The 18,881-nt window shown below is 47.7% G+C and overlaps 1 protein-coding gene across 1 annotated transcript; it reads right to left on the bottom strand.

Annotated features, from left to right (window-relative positions):
- Positions 1-5,198: 5,198 nt before the first annotated feature.
- TMEM211 (transmembrane protein 211) lies at positions 5,199-16,366 on the bottom strand. The gene is made up of 4 exons (XM_010373297.2): positions 16,243-16,366; positions 9,503-9,619; positions 8,398-8,536; positions 5,199-5,830 (listed from the first exon to the last, which is right to left on the bottom strand). Exons 3-4 carry the CDS (start codon positions 8,522-8,524, stop codon positions 5,568-5,570), a joined length of 390 nt encoding a protein of 129 aa, XP_010371599.1. The 5' UTR covers positions 8,525-8,536; positions 9,503-9,619; positions 16,243-16,366; the 3' UTR covers positions 5,199-5,567.
- Positions 16,367-18,881: the final 2,515 nt, after the last annotated feature.

An 18,881-nucleotide genomic window follows, 5' to 3' on the forward strand; every position in this document is an offset into this window, starting at 1 on the left:
ATGCTCTTAGAATAGAATTTTGCTGTCTTGGGTGGCCGTGGTGGCTCACGCCTGTAATCCCACCACTTTGGGATACCAAAGCAAGTGGATCACCTGAGGTCAGGAGTTTGAGACCATCCTGGCCAACATGGTGAAACCCTGTCTCTACTAAAAATACAAAAATTAGCTAGGCATGGTGGCAAGCGCCTGTAATCCCAGTTACTTGTGAAGCTGAGTCAGGAGAGTCACTTGAACCCAGGAGGTGGAGGTTGCAGTGAGCCAAGATCTGCACTCCAGCCTGAGTGACAAGAGTGAAACTCCATCAAAAAAAAAAAAGAAAAAGAAAAAAGCCGGGTGCGGTGGCTCACGCCTGTAATCCCAGCACTTTGGGAGGCCGAGGCGGGCGGATCACGAGGTCAGGAGATCCAGACCATCCTGGCTAACATGGTGAAACCCCGTCTCTACTAAAAATACAAAAAATTAGCTGGGCTCAGTGGCGCCCGCCTGTAGTCCCAGCTACTCAGGAGGCTGAGGCAGGAGAATCGCTTGGGCGGAGGTTGCAGTCAGCAGAGATCATACAACTGCACCCCAGCCTGGTGACAGAGCGAGACTCTGTCTAGAAAAAAAAAAAAAGATTTTCTCACCATACCAACTAAAATCATGTCATATAGCTCTGTCCACATATTCAGGGAACAATAATGTAGGATCCCAGATCTGGTACTATGGCCATGTGGCTTTGGGCAAGTGCCTTTACCTCTGTGAACCCAGAATATCTGAGGCAGGTCTCAGTTAATTTAGAAAGTTTGTTTTGTCAAGGTTGAGGACATGCATGTGACACAGACTCAGGAAATCCTGACAACATGTGCCCAAGGTGGTTGGGACACAGCTTGGTTTTATACATCTTAAGGAGAAATGAGACATCTATCAATATATTTAAGAAGTACATTGGTTCAGTCTGGAAAGGTGGAACAACTTGAAGCAAAGACAGGAAGACTTGAAGTGGGGAAGGAGCTTGCAGGTCACAGATGGGTGAGACACAAACGGTTGCATTCTTTTTAGTTTCTAATTAGTCTTTCCAAAGGTGACAATCAGATATACATCTATCTCAGTGATCAGAGGGCTAACTTTGAATGGAATGAGAAGCATGTTTGCCCTAAGCAGTTTCCAGCTTGAGTTTTCCTTAGTGATTTGGGGTAGTTTCCTTTCACACCTCTTAGCCTCAGTTTCCACTTCTGCAAAATGGAGATAATAATGCCTCCTTTGGTTCTGGACTCAGTCTTGGCCCCTCCACCCTCATTTACTGGAACTCTCTGCCCCTCAGCATCACTGAGGATGGGGCTGGGAACCCATTTGTCTTGAGTTCCCATCATCTACCTTTCTTAGGTTCTCACGTGCGACTTTGAAACTTAAGAGAATGCGGCCGTAGGAGGAGAACTCTAGAAAGGGTGAGCCTGGTACCCTCCTGGACTGTGTCTTGGAGAAACCCCAAAATTAGGTATGATGAAGCCATCGGTTCTTAGCAGGAGCAGCGTCTACACTGACACTGCAGTCTGCATCTGATTCTGCTGTCAGGAAAGGGCTCCCAGCTTCCCATCTTCTTGGCTTCCAAGTTACTGTGCATATTGAGAGCTTGAGCCCAGGACAGGTATAAACTCTAGAGGAGCACAATTTGACACTTTTTGAAGTGCCAGCTTGCCAATCCATTTCTAGGTCAACTCCAGCAGAATTCAAATAACCAACGGGATTGTGGAGACTTTCCATTACATGAGGATGTGGTACAGGGACCCTCCAGTGTCTTCCTGGCTTTCTTTTTTCAGATTTGTGGGCACAGTCATTTCCAGGCTTTGTAGGTGCAGGGCTCCTTGCAAACAATGGATGCCTCTTGTTTTGATGAAGAGAAAATTACAGCACTCCCTCTATTGCCAAATAAAGACAGTCTCTCTCGATAACTGATTTCGCTTTACCGGCTGGAGAATCGTTACCTTTGGCATTGCTGAAACAGTTCAAAGAGAAAATTAAGAAACTTGGGGGCCATAGTGAGGTTATTACAGAGAAGAGGCAGCATGTTCCAAGCACCAGTAGGTGATGTGCAGACTGAGTTTGAGTTTCTACTTGCTGGCTTCCACTTGCCCCTCCTTATACTGAGATCTGCCTGAGGCTTAAGGAATCTTCCCACATGAGACTGATTTGCATTGAAGTGCTTGAAATGAACCACTTGAAATGAATCACTGTCCTTCAGTCCATTTGAACCCCTTGTGGTATCTTCCTAGATTTTCTATTAATTTTTTTCTATTGTTCTATTCTGTTTTAAAAAGCTGTCAAGTTCTTCTTATTGTTCGTACTGCAAGATAAATAACAAGCTGCGTTCTCTGTGATCTATGTGTCTTCAGAACAATGGTATCACTCCTGGGGGTTGTTCGTGTATATTCTTGGGTGGGTGTTTGAAGCCAGAAGAGTTTGATTATGATGAGCTGGATGGATGGGGGAGCAGAGGGAACAAATCCAAGTGTTATTTTGCATCTACTACAGAGTCCGACAGACCTGGATTCAAATCCCAGCTCTGCTGCTGATCAGCTGTGTAGCCTTGGGCAAGTAATTTCACCTCTCTGAGCCTCGATTTTCACTTCTGTGAAACTGGAATAAGAAAGACTCCGTTAAAGAGAGAACTGACCATTGAATGTTTCTGCCTACTCAGCATCCTTCCCTCCTTCTGGTACCAGCACCCCCTCAACTTTGGGGAACTGTGACAGTGACCTTCTAATGAGACTCCTGACATGGCCCTCCCTGCCCAGGGGGTAAGCACATGACCCACTGCAGGCTGATCAGACTCCTTCCCTGGGATTTATATATACCAAGAGAGGAAAGAGAAGTTCACTGTTTCCTCTGGAGCAACTGTACTAGGGGATGCCAGCCTAGAGCTGCCTATGACCTTGTCTCCTGCAGATAGGAGTCAGGTATGGCTGGGTCCAGATGTTCAAATGAAGTTCTTAGAGCTCCACCTCTCTCCATCTCGTGCTTCTGTTCTCCTCCATGCTGGCTTCCACAGAGCCCATGCCCAACTCCGTATCAATCATTCTGACCAGGCTGGATTTGCCAGAAGGGCTCATTTATCCATCTTAAAGCCCAAGGTGGCCACAGAGTGGCTGTGGGTCTTCTTTTTTTTTTTTTTTTTTTTTTTTTTTTTTTTTTTTGAGACAGTGGCTCACTCTGTCGCCAGGCTGGAGTACAGCGGCACGATCTCGGCTCACTACAACCTCTGCCTCCAAGGTTCAAGTGATTCTCCTGCCTCAGCCTCCCAAGTAGCTGCAACTACAGGTGTACGCCACCATGCCCAGCTAATTTTTGTATTTTTAGTAGAGACGGGGTTTCACCATGTTGGTCAGGATGGTCTCGATCTCCTGACCTCATGATCCACCAGCCTTGGCCTCCCAAAGTGCTGGGATTACAGGCATGAGCCACGGTGCCTTGCCAACTGTGGGTCATTTTTTATAGGAAGATTAGGGTACTGCTCCCAAAGAAGAGCAATGCGTCAACACAGGAGAAATCAACAGATTGACTCCTGGCAGAGAAAGCAGCACATGCCAAGCTGTAGAGGTGGGAATGTTCCTGGACCAAACTGAGGGTCAGGCTGCTATTTCTCATGGCCCAATAATGAGATGCAGATGAACTGGGGAGAAAGAGAGTTTCTACTTCTGTAACCTTTACAGGGAGAAGGCCTGGAAATTATTGCCAGACCAACTCAAAATTACAAAGTTTTCTAGAGCTTATATACCTTCTAAGTTATACGTCTACGTGTAAGTGTGCATTCATCTGAAGACATAAGTGGGCCAGGCGCAGTGGCTCATGCCTGTAATCCCAGCATTTTGGGAGCCTGTGGTGAGCAGATCACCTGAGGTCAGAGGCTCAAGACCAGCCTGGCCAACACGGTGGAACCCCATCTCTACTAAAAATACAAAAAAGTTAGCTGGCTGCAGTGGCGCATGCCTGTAACCTCAGCTAATCGGGAGGTTGAGGGAGGAGAATCGCTTGATCCCAGGAGACAGAGGTTGCAGTGAGCTGAGATCATGCCATTGGACTCCAGCCTGGGCAACAAGAGCAAAACTCCATCTCAAAAATAAATAAATAAATAAATAAATAAATAAATAAATAAATAATTTCTTTTAATCTATAACTAAGGTCTGAGTCTTGAAGACCTTCCTCTGGAGCCTCAGTAAATTTACTTAATCTAAATGGGTCCAAGTAATGGGGCAATTACCCTTATCTTGTCTCCTGCTAAATCACGGGGATTTGGGGAGTTCCTTCAGACCTCCAGTACACTTGCTTGTGTAGGCCTGGGGAGTTTCTTCAGACCCCCAGTAAAACTTGTTTAATCCTAAAATGGGTGCTGTTAAGAATTCCTTTGTTATTTTGTCATGCTTTGAGGCCCAGGAAAGGTCTAGGCAAAACTCTTGGTGGGCTTTTGTTCTATTCCAGCCTTTGTATAAGGGCACTGGCTTTTAATATTAAACTTAACCACTCAGTCAGTACTGAAATAGTTGTTATGGAGGCCTGTATTTGGTGAGACCTGGCCTGCCACAGGAAGAGGACTTCTGTGGGCTTAGAAGTTCACTGTGGCCAGAAGGAGAGGCACAGGTGTTGGGTGGGTGACAAGAAAGAGCCTGAAGAGAGAGGTTGGAAATTGATTCTGAAGGCCCCCAAGTAACAGTGTAGTTTCCACATCAATGGGATTGTTTGCATAAGGGGTGAGTCAGGTCCTTAACTCCTTCTCCCCAACCCAACATTGGCTTGAAAAAAAAATTTTTTTTTTTTTGAGATGGACTCTCGCTGTGTCGCCCAGGTTGGAGAGCAGTGGTGTAATCTCAGCTCACTGCAACCTCCGCCTCCTGGGTTCAAGCAATTCTCCTGCCTGAGCCTCCTGAGTAGCTGGGACTACAGGCATGCACCACTACACTCAGCTAATATTTGTATTTTTAGTAGAGATGGGGTTTCACCGCATTGGCCAGACTGGTCTTGAACTCCTGACCTCGTGATCCACCCACCTCAGCCTCCCAAAGTGCTGGGATTACAGGTGTGAGCCACCACACCCAGCCCATTGGCTCAAAATCTTGTACATAAGAGACACTCACTAAATATTTGATGAGAAAATAAATAATTTTCAAATTCTCTAAAACAAGGAAGAATTATAAAAACAGAAGGGACAGAGAATATGCGCATGCCAATTGAACAATTTAGTTTTTGAGTGATAGCCATGAGCTCAGAATTAGCCTGGGCAGTTTTCATAAAGATGTTGAATTCTCAGCACAGTCCTTGAGGTAAGGATTATAATAACAGTAGCCAATGTTTATTAAACACTATGTGCCAGACATGGTGCAAAGTGCTTTATTTACATAGAGTATCTCCAGTGAATTCTCAGAACAACCTTATGAGGTAGGTATGATTTCAACTTTCATTTTCCAGAAGAAAAAACCGTTCCAGAGAGGTAAAGTGGCTTGCCTGAAGTCACACAGCAAGAAGGAGCAGAGGTGGGATTTGAATGATGATTTCATAAAACTCTGGAGTGTGCTCTTTGTGCTCCTCCCAGGAGATTTTTATTTGTTCATTTCTGGCACAAGGATGATTCTCTCGGTGGCCCTGGAGAAGATGATGGTCCTCCCTTGGACCTTGGTCCTGTGGGGCCAGCTGATGATGGGCAGGAGGCTGGCCAGGACTGCATTGAGGATAGCGGTCGTGTAACCCCAACCCAGACGGCACTTCCCACCATGATACATGGAGGAGGCTTCGCAGACTTCCTTGACGAATGGGGAGGCAAGGCCGATTGGGAAAACCAGCAGACCCATAATCATGGCGGTAGCTGGAGATAGCAGGAAGGAAAGCCAATGTGTTGGCCAAGGGAAACCTCACTAACTTTCCATCCCACGACTCATCCACCCTATATCCACCCATCCATCTATCCACCCACCCATTCATTCATTTGCTTATTTATTGGCTCATCTCTCCTTTTATCCACCCACTCATTCAACCATGTTTCCAACTATCTGTCCATTCACTAACCCATCCATTCAAACATACTCTTACCCACTTATTTTCTCTGTCCTTCTATCTACATATCCATTCACACATCCATCCTTCTATCCATATTCCTACTTAACCACCTGCCTCCCACCCATCCATCTGCCCACCCATCATCCACCCTCATCTTCCATTCATCCATCCAGTCTGCCCATTTTCCTTATCTACTAAGATATCCGCCCATTCATTCATTGTTCATCCATCCACTTATCAACCCACTCATGTATGCAATTCCCTACCCCACCCATCCATCTATTCACTTATTTATTGGCTCATCTCTCCTTTTATCTACCCACTCTCTCAACTACACTCCCACCCTTCTGTCCATCTGCTCATCCATCCACTCAACCATGTTCAACTCCACTTATTCTCTCCATCCCTCTATCCATCTATTTATTCACTCATCCATTCATCTGTCCATCTGCCTGCTTAGACACCTTCCTCCCACTCATCCATCCATCCACCCATCCACCCATCCCTCATCCTACATCCATCCAACTATATTCCATTCTATCCATTTTTCCTATCCTTCCATCTGTCCATTCATCCATCCACCAATCCATCCATCCACCAGTCCATCCATCCATCCATCCATCCATCCACTAATGTATCCATCTATCCGTCCATCAGTTCATCCATCCACTTGTCAACACACTCATTCATTCATTCACCAGCTTACCCATCCAACCACATGTTCATTCATCAAAACTGTTGGAGGTGTTGCAGTGGACATTAATGATACTAATGAAATGACTGGACACCTTCTTGCTTCCAAGGCACTCATAACAGAAATCAGAAGATCCCTGGCCTCCCTTGCTGCTCTCCAGCCACCCTTGTCTACTTTCAGTTCCCTGAACATGCCTTGCTCCCTTGTCTCCATGCCTTTGTTCTTCGTGTTCCCATTACCAGAAATGCCCTTGCTTGTACTCTTGGCTAACTTCTACTCATCCTTCCAGACTTGGCTCAGGTGGGACCTCCTCCAAGAAGCTTGCCTTAACCCATCCATACACTGGGCCCATCCATACACTGGGTCAGGTGCTTCCTAGAGTTTTTTCTAGCATCCGTTGCTCATCCCCATCATGTGAAATATCCATTGACTGATGCCCTCCAACCCCCCAACCAACTAGACACTGCAAGCAAGCCTAGGACAAGGGTCATGTCTCCATCAATTGACTCAGCAAATGTTTATTGGGCACCTATTATGTATGAAGCACTGTGCTAGGGGCTGGTGATAACAAGGCAGACAGACATGTCCTTGTCCTCATGGAACTGATGTTCTTTGGAGAAAGAGGGACAATAATCAAGTAGGCAGATTCGATATTTCAGGTAAGTATATACTATGAAAAGTACAAAGCAAAGTAAGAAGATGGAGAATCTAAGGAGAGGGAAGCTCCCTTAGCTAGAAGTCATGGAAGACCTCATGGAGGCAGTGATATCTGAGCAGAGCCCGTAATGAAGTGAGTAGCAAGACCTGCAAAAATCTGGGGAAAGAGGAGTCCAGCAGAGGGTGCAAGCATGGTATATATGAGCAACAGATGGCAAATCAGAATAGCCAGAGCACACTGAGGCTGGCGGAGGAAGGAAGAGATGAGGTTGGTGAAAGACTGGGGACTGGGTTAGGTGGAGCCTCATAGGCTATAGTAAGAAGTTCGGATTTTAATCGGAGTATGATGGGAAGTGATTGGAGGGTGGATAAGCCAGTCTGAGTGGCACGATCTGATGTCAACTGAACAGGACTCGTTTGTCCAGTGTGTGGCCAAATAGACCTAAGGGGGAGGAGTGAGAGCAGTGAGACCTGTGAGGTGCTTATTGCTATAATCCAGGCAAGAGATGGTGGAGCATTAATTGAATGAGGATTGCAATGAAGACCTGGCTAGTACATTCAAAAGCTATGTATAAATTACAGAAAAGTGACTCTTCTCGAGAGATGCAGTCTTGCAGGTTCACAGTTTAGCAAGTGAAGTATGGGCTAGATTTCAGCATCTCCTCAGTTCTCAGCTGGGCATGCTTGCACAGTGCACAACATCCCCAACTGTGTATGGTGGTCCTGGTAAGGATGACACGAAGTGGATGGATGAGAGAGAAACAAAGGGGGATAGATTGTTAAGACTGGGTCAGCTAACAGCGGGAATGGGTGACACTAAGGATGCCATCTCTCCCTCCCCCTGATTTCTGGCTTGCCAAAGGACCAGGAATAGTCAACAATCTTAGGGTTTATCTCTGAGATCTGACCCAAGAGGCCAGGCTCTGCTCACAGACTCATTCATTCATTCATTCATTCATTCATTCATTCATTCATTCCATAAATATGTCTAGAGCACTGACTATGTGCCTGTGCATTGGATTTACCTGCCACTGCCTGCACCCTCGGCATTGGAACACTGTTTCTTCTTGGGCACAGCCCTTTGGGGGCCACAGCCCAGGACAGGAGGAAAATTGCATTGAAGGCCAGCAGGAGCCAGCCTCCGAGGAGCATCACAGCTGAGACCTGCAGGGAAGAGACAGAAGGAAGGGTGTTGGCTGGGACAGGGGCAGGTGGATGCTCCCTCTGCTCATTGACCAGCTTCTGAGCCCTCGCAGCATGTGGTCTGTGCTATTACGATTTCCATTTTACATAGAAAGAAACTGTCCAAGTAAATAAACTGTCCAATAAGTCCAAGAAATTGAAGTCATTTGCCTCAGAATACATGGGTAATTAAGTGGTAGAGCCAGAATTAAGATCCACATTGACTGACCAGCATATAGTACCTTTATTAAGCACTTGCTACATGTCAGGATCATCAGGAGAGGCACCTGGTAGCTGCCATTACGTCACCCTTGTAATGATCAATTTTGAAGACTGTATATTCTTCCTTAGACGTGCTGGACTAGGAGTCCTTTCCCATTCTCCCCATTGTTGATTTTGGCAACGTGCATCATAACAGGGACTTTAACACTTTAGCTTTCACTTTTAAACCTAACAGTGTTTAGAGGGTGGCCAGGTAGGAGTGTGCAGGCTGTACACTGCACAACTCTCAGAGGCGCATTGCGGGCCATCATAGATTTGCAAACTGATTACAGTGACGTTCCAGCAGATGGCAGTAGAGTATCCTAAAGAAGGGACACCTTTTCCTAATTTGCGCGAAGGTGCTATATTGGCTGGCAGCTGCCTTTGGAATCATCCTGCAAGTTTGCTAAATTATCAATAGCCAGACCCCACTCCACGCCTACAGAGATGGGCTCCGGGTGGAGTACAGAACTTGACGTTTTTGCAAAGTTGCACAGGTGTTTCTGAAGGGCTGTCAGGTTGAAGAACCTCTGTGCTCAGTTCTAAGGAGAGTAATGGCAAATTCATAGCCACTGGGACACCCAGGCAGCGAGGAAAGCCTCCTCGAATTCCGCTCAGCCAGCTTTCCTACCCTGATGAGTTTAACCGAGCCCCTGAAGACCAGTGACTTGGTGAACCAGCTCTCACCTTCCAGGCAAAGTCAGGAATATCCTCCAGGGAACTGAAGGTCGTGCAGCTCTGGTTCCAGCTGTTGCCCTGAGGCCAGGAGCAGTAGGTGAGGATGCCAAAGGAGAAGGTTGGGGTCTGGAACCAGGCAGGGGAGATGAGGCTGAGGGCTGAGGTGCAGGTCAGAGAGAGCCCCAGAGCTACCCACATGCTGCTGAACATTAGGAAGTATCGCTGACCTAGGGGTCAACAGGGAAGATGACTGATGGAGACTGCAGGGACAAGGAGAGAAACGGGCTGGCAGAGGTGCTCCCTAGCCAAGGACCTGGTGTTGTGATCAGATCATCAGCCCCCCCTTGAGCCTGGAGATGTAAATGGGAGGTGCTAATAACTGTGGTCTGGGAGTAGGGGTTACTTTGTCCTAACAAATTCTAGAAGTACAACCCCCAAGTCCTAGAATAGATGTTAGCCCTTAAAGACCTTTGAACATTTGCCCCTCCACCTTCTGCATGGTGCATCATCTTCAGTGGTCCATGCAAGGATCTTCTCATATTCTGTCCATACTTTCATTTATTCATGTGTTTGTTCATTCATTCATTTATCCATTCTTTCAGCCCATCAAGCCTCCCCTGTTCAAAAGGGCTGCTTCTACCCAGACAGGGCACTTTTTAAAAATTCACACAGATATAGGCCGGGCGCGGTGGCTCAAGCCTGTAATCCCAGCACTTTGGGAGGCCGAGGCGGGCGGATCACGAGGTCAGGAGATCGAGACCATCCTGGCTAACACGGTGAAACCCCATCTCTACTAAAAATACAAAAAATTAGCCAGGCGAGGTAGCGGTTATCTGTAGTCCCAACTACTCAGGAGGCTGAGGCAGGAGACTGGCATGAACCCAGGAGGCGGAGCCTGCAGGGAGCCGAGATTGTGCCACTGTACTCCAGCCTGGGCAACAGAGCGAGACTCCATCTCAAAAAAAAAAAAAAAAAAATTCACACGCATATGCTTGCTTGCTTGCTCTCTCTCTCTGTCCTCTCTCTCTCCCTCCCTCCCCACCCCCTCTCTTCTTTCTTTTCTTTCTCTTTCTTTCAGAGAAAAAAAGCTGGAGTGCAGTGGCATGATCATAGCTCACCACCACCTCAAACTCCTGAGCTGAAGCGATCCTCCCACCACAGTCTGTTAAATAGCTGGGAGTACTGGGGCACACCACCATGTCCAGCTAATTTTTATTTATTTTAATTTTTTGCAGAGACATTCCGTCACATGTGGCTAATTAGAAACCTTTTTTTCTTTTTTTGTGGAAACAGGGTCTCCTTATATTGGTCAAGCTGGTTTCAAGCAGCACAGATGCTGTTTATAGCAGCCACCTTGTTTTTTTATTTTAATCATTTAATGTGTGTCATTTTGTGTGGAGTTAGGTTTGCAAAATTGGTGTGGTGCTGTATGCATGCATTTCTCATTGCTGTAGATGGTATTATCTTTTTTTTTTTTTTTGAGACGGAGTCTCGCTCTGTCGCCCAGGCTGGAGTGCAGTGGCGCGCTCTCGGCTCACTGCAAGCTCTGCCTCCCAGGGTCACGCCATTCTCCTGCCTCAGCCTCCCGAGTAGCTGGGACTACAGGAGCCCGCCATCAGGCCCGGCTACTTTTTTTTTTTTTTTTTTTTTTTGAGACAGAGTCTTGCTCAGTCGCCCAGTCTGGAGTGCAGTGGCGCGATCTCGGCTCACTGCAAGCTCCGCGTCCCGGGTTCCCACCATTCTCCTGCCTCAGCCTCCCAAGTAGCTGGGAGTACAGGCGCCTGCCGCCACGCCCGGCTAATTTTTTGCATTTTTAGTAGAGACGGGGTTTCACCGTGTTAGCCAGGATGGTCTCGATCTCCTGACCTCGTGATTCGCCCGCCTCGGCCTCCCAAAGTGCTGGGATTACAGGGGTGAGCCACTGCGCCCGGCCTATCTTTTTTTTTTTTTTTTTTTTGAGACAGATTCTTGCTCTATCACCCAGGCTGAAATGCAGTGGTGCCACGTCAGCTCATTGCAATCTCTGCCTCCCAGTTTCAAGCGATTCTCCTGCCTCAGCCTCCCGAGTAGCTGGGACTAAAGGCACATGCCACCACACCTGGCTAATTTTTGTATTTTTAGTAGAGACGGGGTTTCACCATGTTGGCCAGGCTGCCAGGTGATATTATCTCATGTTTTGCATTCTGCCTTTTACTTTTGGACTGAAACAACATGGGTTTAGGATGCATTCATGTTGTCATGTGTACACCTGTTCTGCTTATCTTTTTTTGGGTTCCCTTGAAGCAGATCCTAAGGGCCTCACCTCCTAATATCAACCTTGGAGGTTAGGGTTTCAAAATATAAATTCTGAGCGGACACAAATATTCAGTCCATAGCAAGACTCTAGTGAGAATCTGTGAATGTGGTTTGATTTTGCATATATTTGTTCTTTTTTTTTTTTTTTTGGCATGATACTGCTTTTCCAATGGAAATTCAAATGTTGGTTTTCTGTTTGTTTTGTTTTGAGATGGAGTCTTGCTCTGTCTCCAGGCTGGAGTGCAGTGGCACGATCTCGGCTCACTGCAACCTCCGACTCCCTGGTTCAAGGGATTCTCCTGCCTCAGCCTCCCGAGTAGCTGGGATTACAGGCACAAGCCACCACGCCCAGCTAATTTTTGTATTTTCAGCAGAGATGGGGTTTCACCATGTTGGCCAGGATGGTCTCAATCTCCCGACCTCGCGATCTGCCTGCCTCGGCCTCCCAAAGTGCTGGGATTACAGGCGTGAGCCACCATGCCTGGCCAAAATTCAAATGTATTTTAACAAAAAAGCAAGTCAGTGTAAAGTCAAGTCTTACTTAAATAATAATAGACATGGTTTCATGGCATGGTTGAGGCTGGAAGGTGATTTGCTAACAAACAGCCAATCCCGCCCTTGATGGCCAGAAAGGAAGCCTGAAAGGGTGAGCCTGCCCAAGAGCACTCAGGGTCAAAAGCAGCTGAGCTGCCAACCAGGCCAAGGGCACCTGGGCAGCTTTGCCAGGCCCCTGCCGTACAACCTTGGGTTTCACCTTGGCCAACTAAGCCCAGCCACCCACTAAACATGGCGGGAATTCTGGGGTTGGAGGCCAACCAACCACTCCACCATATCCCTGGTGCGGTACCTGGGGCAAGTGGCTCCATTGCTCTGGGCCTCAGTTTCTGCATCTGTACAAGATTATGAATCCCTTAATCTGGACTAGGGGTAGTGTTGGGATCAGTCAGTGGACAGGGTGATATGATGGAAAAAGGCAGAGAAGCCCAGATCCTCCCCTTCCCATCTATAGGAGTTTGGGCAGATGGCCTCACCTCTCTGGAAAATGGGAGTGAGGGTTGTTGTGAAGCTTCAAGGGGATACAGTGTGTGTGCATGTGTGTGTGTGCGTGTGTGTGTGTGTGTGTGTGTTGCAGGGGGAGAGGCAGAGATAAACCTGGGCAAGTGCGTCTGGGTCAAGTTGCATGGGTTTTTTACCCTGAGATGAGAAAAACCTCGTGGCTGCTCGCCAGCAAGTGAAACGTGCTCCCTTGAGTGAGAGGAGATGGTATTTTTTTGTTTTTTTTGTTTTTTTTTTGGTTTTTTTTTTTGGTGTGTGTGTTGTTGCTGTTTTCCCTACACCAAAATCAGCCTCTCCTTTGGGTTGGCAAGATCCTGAGGGGTGTAATTCCAGCCAGGAAGCCTGGGAGAGCTGAATCCACTGAGGCCTATGATTGTGCCTCTCTCTGGCTGCGCTAGTGGCTGTCCAGGCGTTTCTCACCTTGAAAGGAGTTTTGTTCTCCAGATAATGCTCAATGTCACCTGGGAAAATCATGCCAACCGTCCAGGTGCCCAGAAACCTAAATGAGGCATTATAACCCGAAACCACATCCGACCAGGCTGCAATTAGCTGGAATCCACCTAAGGGAAGTTTGAAAGGGACTGAATATTTTCTCCTCTGGTTCAGTGCTTAACTTTTAATAGCAGTCAACAGTTTCTGGGCGCTCACTAGGCTTCAGTCTAAGCAATTGCATAGGTAAGCACTCATTACCTATAAGCCTTGTGGCCACCTGATGAGGTAGATACTATTATCACTGTTCCCATTTTACAGATGGCAAAACTGAGGCTCAGGAAGCAAGCCATAGAACTGAGACTCATACTTAGGGAATCAAGCTCGGGTTCTGGGCCCTAAGCCCAAAGCGATATTAAGGATTTAATTTAAAGGCCAACGAACCCAGTGGCTTACTAGAGCTGCCCAGAGTTAGGGCATGGTCAACTCTCCTGACAGCCCTGCCCAAGGGGCACGGATGATTCCAGAGAAGCCACACGAAGGCAGAATCTCAGGAGGAGCAATGGGATTGGGAGTTTAGCAGTGGTTGCTAGGGACTTGATATGTCAAGCCAAGTTTCCTTCTTCTGGCTTCTGTGTCTTTCTCTATAAACTGGAGGGGTTGATCAATCATTCATTCAACTTTAATGTGCCCAGCTCAGTGTGACTCCTTAACCCCCTACCCCCAGGATACAGCGTTGAACAGAAAGTAGTCCCCACCTTCAAGGAGCTTAGAGTTTTGTGGGCAAGACAGACCCACAAGATACAGCAATATGTCCATGTGCTCATCCATTCAACAAGTATTTATTGCGTGTCTACAATGTTGCAGGAACTGTTCTGGGTCCTGGGGATTCAGCAGTGAGGAAAACAGACAAAGCCCCTCCTTATGGAACATAGACTCTGGAGGGAGAGAGACAGGGAGGAAATAAGCAAGTCAATATGTAATATGCTAGATGTCAATAAGTGCCCTAAAGAAAAATGAAGCGTTGGAGGGAGATAGCAAGTGATTGGGTAATTGGGGGATGGTCATGGAAAGCCCCATGAGAAGGTGACCTTTGAGCTGGGCCTGAAGAAGGTGATGGAGGGAGCCACATGGAGAGGTGTCAGAGGAATATTCCAAGCAGAGTGGGGAGCAGGTGCAAAGGCCCTGAGGTGAGTGTGCTCTTGGCACATTTGAGGATGCAAAGAGGCCCATGTGACTAGAAGAAATGAGGATAGGAAAGAGCGGTGGAACTTGCAGTAGAGATAAGGTCTTATTCTGTTGCCCAGGCTGGAGTGCAGTGGCGCAGTCACAGCTCACTGCAGTCTCAACCTCCTGGGGCTCAAGCAATCCTCCCACCTCAGCCTCCCAAGTAGCTGGGGCTACAGCAGGTATGCACCACCACGCCTGGCTAATTTTTTTTTTTTTTTTTTTTTTTAGAGATCTATCGCCAGGCTGGAGTACAGTGGCGCCATCTTGGCTCACTCCAACCTCTGCCTCTTGGGTTCAAGCGATTCTCCTGCCTCAGCCTCCCGAGTAACCTATGTGCCACCATACCCGGCTAATTTTGTATTTTTAGTAGAGACGGGTTTCTCCATGTTGGCCAGGCTGGTGTCGATCTCTTTTTTTTTTTTTTTTTGAGACAGAGTCTCGCTCTGTCGCCCAGGCTGGAGTGCAGTGGCACAATCTTGGCTCACTGCAAGCACCGCCTCCCAGGTTCACGTCATTCTCCTGCCTCAGTCTCCCGAGTAGCTGGGACTACAGGCGCCCACCACCACGCCCGGCTAATTTTTTGTATTTTTAGTAGAGACGGGGTTTCACTGTGTTAGCCAGGATGGTTTCGATCTCCTGACCTCCTGATCTGCCCTCCTCGGCCTCCCAAAGTGCTGGGATTACAGGCATGAGCCACCGCGCCTGGCCGAACCATCCTAGGTTTTCAAAAGACCACTCTGGCTCCTGGGTGGAGAACAGGCAGAAGGGAAGCAGAGGGAGAAGCCTTCAGAATGTGACTCATCAGTCAGACAAGAGACAAAGGTGGATGTGGATGGACGTTAAGGTAGGGGCAGGGGAGGAGGACAAAGAGTGGGCAGATTCTGGATCGATTTTGAAGGGCAAAGGTCAAGCTGATCAGATTTGCTAATAGAGAAGGTCTGGGGTGTGAGGCAAAGTGAAGAGGCAAGAATGCCTCTAGGGCTTTTGACCTCGAACAGAGAACTTGCAGAAGGAACAGGTTTACTAGGGCAGGTGGAGGTGGTGTCTGAGTGTGAGGTTGTGTAAGCAAACCTAGGACGAATTACGTACTGGCTCTGAGCCTCAGGTTCCCCATCTACAAAAGGAAGGCAGTGGGACTTAACCCTTTGGAGGGTGATGCATTCCTTTGAAGATTATGATTTAAAACTGTGGATGTTGCCCCAGTGCGGTGGCTCACGCCTATAATCCCAGCACTTTGGGAGGCCAAGGCAGGCAGGTCACCTGAGGTCAGGAGTTCGAGACCAGCTTGGTCAATATGGCAAAACCCTGTCTCTACTAAAAATACAAAAATTAGCTGGGCATGGTGGTGGGCGCCTGTAATCTCAGCTATTCAGGAGGCTGAGGCAAGAGAATCACTTGAACCTGGGAGGCGGAGTTTGTAGTGAGCCAAGATCACACCATTGCACTCCAGCCTGGGCGACAGAGCAAGATTGTCTCAAAAAAAACTCAAAAAAAAAAAACCCCAAAACCACAAAAAAACAAAACTATGGATGTTTCCACATGCACTCTCACACGAGCAAGCATGCACAATAGCATGCATGCGCTTACACACACACAAACACGCACACACAGTTGTATGTCGTTTCAGAGGCTCATGGTCTCCCCGAAGCCCCTAACTGCCCCTGAGCAGTGCTTCATGCTATCCCAGTTTCCTTGCCTCCCCACTACTCACCTCAGGTCACTTTTCCCTCCAGACTCACCACACTTTAGGTCAAGACCCTCCAACGTGGCCAGCTCTGCTCAGGCTCCGGCTTTGGATCCACGTCTGTGACCTTGTAAAATTCTCCTTTCCTTTGGAGCAAGAATTTAGCTTGTAGAACAATGCCCGGGCACGCCTGATAAACTGGTCTGAGGGTGTGTGTGTGTGTGTGTGTGTGTGTGTGTGTGTGTGTGTGTGGTTTTTCCTTCCCACTTCCTTAAATCAATAGTTTTCACTCCAAGCTGCTGGGTAGGCTGAGCAAAGAGGGGAAAGCCAGCCCCAAGTGGGGCACAAGGGGAGGGTATAGTGTTTTCTGGGTAGGACAAGGCACCAACAGGGATTAACTGATCTATGATTAAACGCCAGGTGTAGGAAACCACAGATAGAATCTCAGGAGGAGAAATGGGATTGGGAGTTTAGAAGTGGCTGCCACTGTGTTCTCTACCTTTCTGCCCTCATAATTCTAGCCCAGGCAACTGATATGCATATTTCTCTGTATTTCTCATAGGACCTTCCCTGTGAGCTGTGAACTTCTCAATGTCAGGCACTGTGTCTTAAATATCTTTATCCTTAGCACAGAGTAGGTGCTGGTATTCTTTTGCTATAAGTGATAGAAGCACCACTCAAATAGACGTGAGAAATGTATTGGTTCACATAACTGAAAATTCTCTGGGATGGGCTTCAGGCACAGCGGGATCCAGGTAAATAAGCAATGTCTTCAGAACCTCTCTCTCTCTCCATCTCTCAGTTCTGTTTTCTGCTCAGTTGGCTTCACTCTCTAGGCGGATTCTCTCTAACAATATTGTCCTTTGGTGGCTCCAGGCTGACATTCCCAGACTCAGCAACCCCAGAGAAAAGAAAGCTTCTCTTTGCACACTATTGCAGCTAGTGTTGTGCTTAACACTCAACGGACAAACATGAATCCCATTCCCACCACCAGTCAATCATTGTGGCCAGGCAAATGGGATGCTCTGATTGGCCAGACCTACACCCTGTGTCCTAGGGTTGGGGGTTGAGGTTTGGAAAGTGAGGATCAAGTAAGGGTGTTGCAAGGCCTCACCCCCCTTGAAACTCCATGGATTGAGTGTAGAGGATGGGGTTCTTCTCTGGAGGAAAACGGAGATGCTGCTGGCAGAGGGGAGATGGCTGCTAGGAAGGTGAGAACACGAGACATCGCCTCAGTATGCAGGAAATGCTAGCTTTTCCCTGTAGCTTAACAAATGAGCACATGGCAGTTGGTACTGTCGGAAGCAGGAGGTTCCCAGCCAGTTAGAGGCAGAAAATCTCAGTGAGGCCTGTGTCTCAGGCTTTACTCAAGTCCCAGCTCTGCCACCTCAGTCAGTGTGACCTGAGTTGGGGCATCTCTGCCTCCTTGGTCTCAGTTTCTCTACCTGTAAAATGAGGGCGTCTGGAGTGGTGGTTGCCAGGGTTTTCAAACCCCCAGTCACTCATTCAATTATTCATGTATTCATTTTTCCCCTTTCAATCAGTATGTGTTGAAGGGCACTGGAATTAGCCTAAACTGGATTTGGATTTCAGTTCTGGTGTTCACTTGCTGTATCAGGCTCGACTGATGCACCTTCTCAGGTGTGCTCAGCTGCGTCCTTCCCGGCCAGCCAGCAGCTCTGGACAAGATCAAGCCTCCTCTCACTTCCGCCTGCAGGTGGCTTGGGTCAGTTGCTGCAGCTACTGGGCCACCTAGGCCGGCATCTCCCGCTCTCATTCAAGCAGACTTGACCCACTTTAAGGGAGGGAGCCCTGGACCCTCCTCTTCTAGGCTCAGGTGAAGCCCTGTGTATGGAATTAGCTTCCCTTGGGGCTGTCTGCAGGCACAGATAACACAGTTGGGCCAACGGTGACTAATCATGGACAGGGGATGGGAGGTGCCAGCCAACAAAGTCTTTGCCCTTCCTTCATCCTTTCCATGGTCTGTTTCATGCGGCTTCTGTAGCCAGCCTAGTAAGGCATCTCTTATATTTGCTCTTCCTCTTCCCCTGCCTTGAAATCCCCTTCCCTTCACCCTTACTGAGTTGGATTTTATCCCTAATAAAGTATTAGCGCATAAAATTTGCCTTGGGCTCTGTTTTCCAGGGAGCCAGGCTGAAATACTAGCTGTGTGACCTTGGGCAACTTACTTAACTTCTCTGAGCTTCAGATCCTTCATCTGTAAAAGGTAGATAATAATAGAGCATCTCAGCAGGGCACAGTGGCTCATACTTATAACCCCAATACTTTGGGGGATTGAGGCGGGTGAATAGCTTGAACCAGGAGTTCAAAACCAGCCTGGGCAACACAGCAAAATCCCATCTCTACAAAAATACAAAAATTAGCCAAGCATGGTAGTGCACACCTGTAGTCCCAGCTGCTCGGGAGCCTGAGGCGGGGGTATGGCTTGAGCCCAGGAGGGCGAGGCTGTGTAGTGAGCCAAGATTGTGCTATTGCACTCCAGCCTGGACGACAGAGCGGGACTCTGTCTTGAAAAAAATTAAGTAATAATAATAATAATAGAGCACATCTTATAGGTTGTTGTGAGGTTTAACGAGATAGCACAGGCAAAATATTTGGCTGAATAAATGATAACCTTCATTAGTATCATTACCATGAACCAAACGCTGGATTCCAGCATGTGAAAACATTTAT

The sequence above is a fragment of the Rhinopithecus roxellana genome, chromosome 13 (genome assembly GCF_007565055.1).
Source record: "Rhinopithecus roxellana isolate Shanxi Qingling chromosome 13, ASM756505v1, whole genome shotgun sequence".
In the NCBI taxonomy this organism is placed as follows: Eukaryota; Metazoa; Chordata; class Mammalia; order Primates; family Cercopithecidae; genus Rhinopithecus; species Rhinopithecus roxellana.

What these genes read in the sequence shown, in the direction of transcription:
- TMEM211 (XM_010373297.2), bottom strand. Translation starts at nt 8,524, where the DNA reads ATGCTCCTCGGAGGCTGGCTCCTGCTGGCCTTCAATGCAATTTTCCTC. An exon ending in GAGGGTGCAGGCAGTGGCAG is followed by an intron (nt 5,831 to 8,397) that starts GTAAATCCAATG and finishes TGCTATCTCCAG; the next exon opens with CTACCGCCATGATTATGGGT.